Source organism: Aplidium turbinatum, chromosome 2 (genome assembly GCF_918807975.1).
Source record: "Aplidium turbinatum chromosome 2, kaAplTurb1.1, whole genome shotgun sequence".
Classification (NCBI taxonomy): Eukaryota; Metazoa; Chordata; class Ascidiacea; order Aplousobranchia; family Polyclinidae; genus Aplidium; species Aplidium turbinatum.
The window spans coordinates 48,782,808-48,791,543 of NC_137473.1; the positions used below are offsets into that span (position 1 = coordinate 48,782,808).

The 8,736-nt window shown below is 36.4% G+C and overlaps 1 protein-coding gene across 1 annotated transcript; it reads left to right on the plus strand.

The window, feature by feature from the left end:
- Positions 1–634: 634 nt before the first annotated feature.
- LOC145787958 (uncharacterized) lies at positions 635–8,503 on the plus strand. Its single transcript, XM_082599800.1, has 8 exons — positions 635–821; positions 1,171–1,368; positions 1,739–3,620; positions 3,755–3,884; positions 4,228–4,394; positions 4,735–4,943; positions 5,158–5,336; positions 5,713–8,503. The coding sequence occupies exons 1-8, from the start codon at positions 814–816 to the stop codon at positions 5,973–5,975; spliced, it is 3,036 nt and encodes a 1,011-aa protein (XP_082455926.1). The 5' UTR covers positions 635–813; the 3' UTR covers positions 5,976–8,503.
- The last annotated feature ends 233 nt before the right edge of the window (positions 8,504–8,736 follow it).

The window sequence follows — 8,736 nt, forward strand, 5'->3', positions numbered from 1 at the left end:
ATATGTAGATTACGAAATTGCAAAGCATTACCACTACTTCAAGCAAGTCAATAACTAGGTTTTGGGATTTTATTACATATAGCCACGTGTATACGGACTACAACACCTGCGTTGACCGCAATAAATTGCAACTGCATTTTACAGTTGAAGCTTTTACGACAACTTCAATGTGCAGCCAGTTAAAACAAAATAGGTTTTGCTTTGTGGTCTTAGCTTCAGCGAGTTACAAAAATTTTTGAAATAATATAGCAATTTAAAGTTTGGGTTGCAAGCGATTGCACATATGATGGTCAGTCTTGTCGCAACGTAATAACCAAAGTGAAATGTATATCTATCTAGTAAACTATTTTCAAGTTTGCAGTGCGCTTTTATGTAACGCACGGTTTGATTTTGAAAAAGTGTTGTTTTTTGCTATAATAGGGTCACTAATCCGATTACAGAACAAAGGTCTTACAACGGCATTCCTGCTAAAGGATGTTTAAGAATTGGAGACAGTAAATTGCAAAATAATAGGATTTTTGATACATAGGCTTTGGCAGGGTTCATGACACTTGTCCTAGTTTATATATAAGTATTTCATAGCTAGTATATAGTAATTTACTAGCTTAAGCAAACCTTTGTTTTGTGCAGCACTAATGTATGCGGTAGTTTCAAACTGACTTCCAGTGTTATATCAGGTGTTTTTGTTATGCATTTGTAAAGTGTTGTAAATCTTGACACAACATCGGTTCTTCGAGCGGAAATAGCCGACATCAAAGAACCGATTTCCCGCGAAAAGAATTGTTTGTCCAAATCCAAACAGATTTCTCCTCCATGACCACGTAAGTAAAAATAGTTTGTCATTCAACTGAAGTCAATTATCACACAACTCATAAAAAATTTTCATTCTTAAATCGAGTCAAAACTAACTCATAAATAATGCGTTTATGTAGACTACAGTAAATCCACATAGCAATCAACTGGGGTTGTGCAAAATTTAGTGCAATGAAATGCAATTGCAAGTTTTACTTCAGGTACTTTTCTGAGATGTTTTGTTGCCGACAGAATCAAAAACATATATTTGATGTTATTTTATATCAGCTTAATTTATATTAAAACAACCAAGTTTATATTAACAAAAAACAAGCCATGCTTTTGAAGCTAACATCTGCTTTAATTAATACTTTCCAGCCTCATTATGCCAAGCAGTGTCTTTTGTTCAAACGCCGTAATCGATCACCCAACATTTTCAAACTTCAACAAGCCCCAGTTGTCCAGCTCTAGCTCCTTCGATCTCAACACAGCGTGTGAAAGTAACGACTCCAACTCTAATAGTATTGCAGTAAATCCACAGCGACATCTAGCGCCTAGCAATCCTGACGCAGCAAGGTAATTCAGTTTACAGTTGGTATCTAACAGCTGTATTTGGAAAACCATTGCGTACATTTTGTGGCGGTATTCGTCTTTTGCAATCAACTTTTATCATGAAATTTAGCAGTGTGTAGTGTAAGATATACTTTTAAAGCCGAATTGTAAAGAATATATATGAGGAAAAATAACTACAATCTTGTGCTTCAATGACAAACAGCATGCTTGACTTATGATTTTATTTTTAAAACATTCATGGTTAATTAATCGTTGTCTTCTAAGCCGTAACAATTGTGATGTAAATGTTTTCTTATAGCAAGAATAACAAATATAGTAATCAGTACTAATCATAAAATAAAGAATTGGTAAACCTAAAATAATGTATTTACAGAGGAAACTATTCAGAGAACATTGGCCACCACTCCCCTCCCACATCTTCTACATCCGAATATATGACGTCATCGCACTGTCGTATTGCTACAGGCTCTACTTCACCTTTGACGTCATCAACTCCTGAATCCGTATCGTCGTCTTTGTCTTATTCAAGTGAAGCCATGACAGCCACAGTTTCTTCTTTTCTTGAACAAGGATGGAGAAACACAGCGGACTCTTGCAGCTCAAACACGATGGAAAAACAGCAATCAAGTGCTGTAGAAAGCAACGAATTGAACACAAGATCCCCAGTCCGTAGAAATCAGTCTCTCATGACTGTCCCAGAAATGCAAATTTTGAATTCCGTTTTACCCAATCCTTCTAATAACAGAGTGTTGAAACAGAGAAGCATTCAAGACATACAGTCGGAAACATCTCGGAGAAATTCTACCAATTTGATAGAGCAGCAGAGTAATGGGGTGACTGTGATGAACAAACCACCGTTTGTTGCGTACAGCAGTGAAAGCTATTCTGTTGGAAACAGTATGGTGCATCAGTCTCGTGGAATGGATAACTCCTTACTGTCTCCTATATCTGAAACAAGTCAAATAGTGACACAGTCGACATCTTTGTTGAACAACCCATCTTCGTCGATGTCATCTGTTAGTCCGGTTTTCTCACACCCCTCTGAAGAGGTTCAAAGTGGGAGTTTACAACAGTTTTCTAAAGTTCCTCCAACGCCCTCTCTTACGTCGCCATTAGAGTTTTATCAAGAAGAGTATCCCCCTCGCAAAATAAGGAAGACAAGCCTGAAACATGGTGAAGAATTTGAAATGGATTTTCACTCCAGTAGTGGCTTTCCACGCAATAAACAGATGCGTCATCATTCTTACTCCGAGGGAAGACGTGCATCAACCATCACTCCTCCTTCACCTCACACCATGTCAGACATGTACGACAGGCGAGACTTTGGAAACATTTTGTCCTGTTTTACAGACACGACAATGCCTGGCATGCAAGGAACTCACAGAGTCACGAATTATTTGGAAACTGAAACTAAACCGTACATCATGAACAATGGTATAGCTGCCAATCTACCATCAACTCACAGCTTGAAAAAAAGTTTTTCGGTTGGACCAGAAATAACTCACATCAAACCAGAGTTAATGACTCAGCACTCTCAGCCTCCCACCTCATCCTTCGGAGGAGTACTCATGTCTCCACACGGGCATAAATCCTACAGAGAATTTGATGAACAAGATTCTTCTCCCATGAATACAAAAAACAACTTCATATCAATGATAAATTCACCAGTTACGTCAGCCAGCAATTACTGTGAGCCTGAACACGTTTCTTCTTCTCCCCAGCAAAGTCCGACGGATCTTTCAGTGAGTAGTCCTCCCAGCCATACTGAGTATGCCTATCAACAGCAGGCTGTGTTCGACAAAAGATTGACAAGGCATCTGAAAGATCAGCAACAAGTTCCTGCCTTATCCGATATATTTGGTACTCCATACCGATCGATCGATGCGAATTCATATCTTCCACAAGATGTCACATCCAATGCATTCACAAATCAGCCACATCCTGGCTTGACTGCAACCGCCCTTATAAAGCAAGACATCGAAGGCGCATATCCTGGATCCCTACCCTATAGTGGGCAAATGTATTTGCCTATTCCAAACTCCAGCAGTTACCATCCTCTAAGAAACCATTATTCAGGAGTTGAACCACATCATCCGTATGCTGGCCACCACGACAGAGTAGGAAACGGCAATTCACTTTCTGCGTCTTCCTCAATTCGACCTTCAAGTGAGGGGTTGTGTGCCGTATGTGGTGACAACGCCGCTTGTCAACATTATGGAGTCCGAACATGCGAAGGATGCAAAGGATTTTTTAAGGTAACTCACTCATCAAAACAAGTTTTTAGTTTGTAATTAATGTTGAACGTTAACAAATGACAACTTTGATGTAACACAATACCTTGCAAAAAGACTTATGAAATAAGCTTTTTCACTGAGCTATGATTCTGCAGAGAACTGTCCAGAAGAAATCCACTTATGTTTGCCTAGCAAACAAAAACTGTCCTGTTGACAAAAGAAGACGGAACCGTTGCCAGTTTTGCCGATTTGAGAAATGTCTTGCCGTTGGAATGGTAAAAGAAGGTGAGCTTTAACTTCTGAATGTTTGCATTAACCCTTGTTGGAGTTTGACATCTACAGATTCATTTTGATTGGGTTGCAATTATTTACATTGCCAGTGTTGCAGCGCACACACATGTATCTGTTTAAAAGAACATGATCAAATACAATCACCCTAAGACAGAATGTACTGTAGTTATCCAGCTTAGTTAAAAGATACAGAAATACAAAAACTTCGTTTCACACAAAAAATACAAATACAAAAATTACTTTGACTTAGTCCTTAACAAATACAATACATCCTAATGTGAATGTGTCAGTATAGTCATTTTTATCAAACACCCTAAATTTGTTGTTTTTGTTGTAGTGGTAAGAACAGATCACCTCAAAGGAAGAAGAGGACGATTGCCATCTAAACCTAAAGGGCCAAAAGATCCTGTAGCCCCTCCTTCTCCCCCGGTTAGTTTCATAACCTCGTTAGTGAGAGCGCATGTTGATACCAATCCCGCCATCTCAAACACCGATACTTCGAAGGTAAACTTAAGTTGCAGAAACTTTTTTTGTCTTTAACATAACTTTTACAAAATTGTTTTGAAGATAAAATTAGTTTCAGCTAACCATAACATCCCTGTAAACACTTGTCTCTAAGATAAGCGGTTTTTTGTTTCGTCAATATGGTACAGTTTTTGCTGAAGCAGTTTATAGGCTTCATGGTATCGCCCGAGGTGCTACAAACAATCCGTAACATAAGCTTTGAACAAAGTGAAAACGTTTCGATATTTTTACTGTCAAAGATTTTTTTTTATTTTGCAAAAACTTACGTTCATTTATATAACTCTTGGCCTTACAAATCATTTGGATAATTTTTTTTCAGTATCGATCACCTGGTATGCCGCAATGTTTGCCACAACTGAGCGCTGCTGAAGAAGCGAGCAGTTTTTATGATCTTCTGAGCTCTTGTGTGCCTGTAGCTCGACAATGGGCTGAAAAAATTCCTGGATTTTGTAACTTGTGTCAAGAAGACCAGACTACGCTTCTGGAAGGTTCCTTCATGGAAATTTTTGCTTTAAGATTGGCTTACAGGTGAGGTTAGATCAATGATTCTAGCACCAAAACTGACATACCAGTCTTGTGTCGTCTGTTATTTAAACTGTTGGCTTAACAATAACCTTAGGTTACTGCAGCCATGACAGGATATGCTTGAAGGCGAGACTTACTAAAACCTAAATAAATCTTTACGTTAATCTTTCAAGATTTAATTAATTGAAAGTTTATTTAATAAACTTTTCGTGCGCAGGTCAGAAATTCAAGAAGGTAAACTCATATTTTGTAACGGAATAGCTCTTCACCGAGACCAACTTTACAGAAGTTTTGGCGAATGGATCGATGGCCTTTTGTCCTTCGCTTGTTCCTTTTCTGAGTTAAATGTCGACATCTCGTCCTTCAGTTGTTTGTTGGCTCTCATTCTCTTTCAAGGTAAACAGCATGTTGTAGTTGTGCAAGCTACTGTTTCTACTGTGCCTTCCCTTTATTCTGTTGCCACTCGGTAGGCTACTGGCTGCCGTGTTTTATCTACAGTGCAGTGAAACCACTTTTTGCAATACTCTTGAAATTTGTTTCTGTTTGTCTGGTGTAATTTTGGAGTGAAATTTTTAATTTGTACATTTCCAAGCCAAACCCGGTATGTCGGTATAAACGGAACAATGTCATGTATTTTTCTTCACGGCACAGGCCATGTTTAAACAACAGCTAATTGATTAAATTTATCCTTGTACTTGTGGACTGTAGAGAGTTTAGTTTTGGAGACTTTTTGACAAGCACCAAGCCTAAAAAAGTCTTTGTTTTCTTACAGAACGACCCGGGTTACGTGATCATCAAAAGGTAGAAGAAATGCAAGGAATTGTCTTAGAGAGCCTCAAAGAACATTCCAACAAGAGCACAGTGACTTCCGATCGTCCAAACTATTTCATGAAACTTTTGGGAATTTTGCCTGATCTTAAATCTCTTGCTGCCTTGGGGTCTCGACGATTGTATCGTCATAAAATTCAAGCCCTTGCCGTACCATTTCCACAATGCTTGCAGAGGACATTAGATCTAATGGCTAATGTACAATAAAATATTTTAGTTAATTTAAGGTTTACATTAATTGGTTATGACATGCCAAAGAAGCCTAAATTAATACACAAGCTCTGCTCAGGTGAAAGTTTAATGTATGGAACAGCTGTGCTGCTTTAAATTTTTAACTATTTTGAGTTAAAATAGCAACCAATACGTATTTATACATAACTGAAAGTTTATTCCAAACTCTTTTGCATTTTAGACTTTGGTGTACGTAAGTTTCACAGAATATTTCCACAAACAAACTTAACTGGTAACAGAGATGCCAAATACAATTTCACTGCCGCAAGTTGACGAGTGTTGTGTTTTAAAGCTAAACGTAATTTTGAAATGTTCAAGTTTAAGATGTTCCAAACAGACAGTTGGTAACTTATTTCTGTTAATGCACTTTGTAATTTTTTTAAAAGGTATCCATAAAGTGTTTACGAATTTTTGTATGCATTTCAAGGGTGGTTTGCAAACACATCTATGATATCTAGGAAAATACATATCTAAAACAAATCAGTAACTGATTAATTAATTCTTATGCTGTAATTTAAAGTTTTTGCGAGAGTGTATTATCATTATAATTAATTTTTTAACCGTAAATCTTATATAATATCATCAGTAGTAACGCCGTAATGGTCTCTACTGCAGTGTTTTATAATCCTACATAACTCGCACTTCGTTATAGTGATGCAGTGTTGTTTGTTGAAGACCCACAATACCAAAGCAAAACGGAATAAAAGACTTAGCCCAAAAAAGAGAAAAACTTCAATAATATATTCAATATGTTATTTTCGTTTTCTTTTATTACACGGAAGTTAAAGCTTCAGAATAAGCTGAAGCAGCTTGGCAACTTATTTCTTTGCTGGCATTTGACTATACAATACCTTGTATTGTGTTAGCTTAAAAAATACACATTTTACACGTGAACTAAGATATTGATAATTAACTCAAGAATGGAAATCATCAAGAAAATGAAGTATCTTGTGACAGGTGTCTAACCCACAACAATGCTTGGAATGAACGACTCGGTAACATTACATGTCTTGTAATAGTAATACAAAGGAATTTATTTTCACACGAGTCAGTTCATCATAAACAGCGCAAAATTGACTTCGACCCGCTAGCAGCTATCTGCAGTGAAGCTTATTCAAATATTCAAAAGCTTATTCTATTTAAATAAGCTTAACTGAAGATGATCTAGCTGCTAGCTGATCGAAATCGATTTTTAGCTGTTTATGATTGGACTGACTCGTGTGAAAATAAATTCGTGGAAAGTTTGTATAATGTCTTTAACTTACAAAATCAATTTCGCTTTGAATTCTTTTTTGTCATAATATTGTTCCAGTTTTGACAAACATGGTTTAGTTCATACACAAGTGTTGTATTTTTGTTGCTGTTGCAAGTCAGTGGTTTGCTAATCCATCGGTGTTATGAAAAGGGACAGAGTAATTTTATTAACAATCTTTGTCCTTTTGTATTGTTATTAAGTGGACAGCAGTCAAATGTTTTCTGGATTTCTTTCATGTTTTATTTATCTTTAAAGCAGTTGACCGATTATGTTTCGTTTACTAAGCCAAAACCATTACACGTTGAACTTGCAAAATGCACTCAATTTGCTCCAGTAATTTTTCTGCAGATTGAAACTAATAACTCGCAGTAAAATTGGAAACGCTTTTTGCGGTAGTCTTTGTGAGCCATATACGAGTATTAGGTGCACTTTTGTTTTGAGATTAATGTTCACACTTTTTGACGGTACGCAATAGCCATGGGAGTGTCCCACATTCTTTATACTTCTAATTTTAAAATATTTTGTGCAAAGTTGGTCTTTATGCTTTATGTCTGTTTAAGTTTCAATCATCCACGTTTTGTAAAACATTTTCTTGCGTCAGTTTAACGATCTGTTGCATTAAAACAATATAAAGTTATCTTCATGTTTATGATCTATTGTGTTTGATGAATTGTAAGCAGACGAAACAGAGCTTTCGATCAAAAGTAAATTATCTTTATACCGTTATTGTAGCCACAGTATTGGCGAACTTAAGAATCGTATCGAAAATTTAGCAAAAAGCTAGGCCTAAATACGATAATTTTACGCTGTATACCAGGGCTTCCCAAACAGCGCTTCCACTTTAATGGAAATTACCACAATTGTGGAAATTTCATCATGTTTGTGGTAAAAATGTGGTAATGAAAAATTTGTGGTAATTTAGTGGTAATATGGAAATTTTGTGTGGGAATATTGGCAAAATGTAGAAACTATAAATTTTGAAAATTTGACATAAAACACTATCAATAAATAAGAGTATTTAAACTGTTGTCTTCCGAAATCGAACAGATATGCAAAAATTACTTATAAAAGAATGTGATTAGCATATTCAGCTGTTTTTCAGTTTGATTTTGGAATGAGTCCTGACTTTTGACTTTGAACGTTTGGTGACCAACTGACCATGTGATCATAGTCAAGATGTCTTTCAGATTCTAGCTGCAGTGTCAAATACAGTACTTTGCTTACTTTTTTCGGACGTTTTAATAACTGTTAATAAACTGAGTACCGATAGTTATTTTAGACCTAGCCTACTAGCCTAGGCTATAAAGTTTTTTACCAGTACTGTCAGTGTCACTATACAATGTAAATATAGCTAAATAATAGCGTTTCCAGATAAGGAATTCTTCCTTAATTTGAGAAAAGTTTAAAGCTGTTAAAAACAAAAACTTGTAGTTTGGAAATTTTTTTTAGTTCTGGGTGAAGGTCAAAACCCTAACCTTATTC

Coding starts and splice junctions, on each gene's coding strand:
- LOC145787958 (XM_082599800.1), top strand. Junction 1,369..1,738: donor AGCAATCCTGACGCAGCAAG/GTAATTCAGTTT, acceptor ATGTATTTACAG/AGGAAACTATTCAGAGAACA. Junction 3,885..4,227: donor CGTTGGAATGGTAAAAGAAG/GTGAGCTTTAAC, acceptor TTTTTGTTGTAG/TGGTAAGAACAGATCACCTC.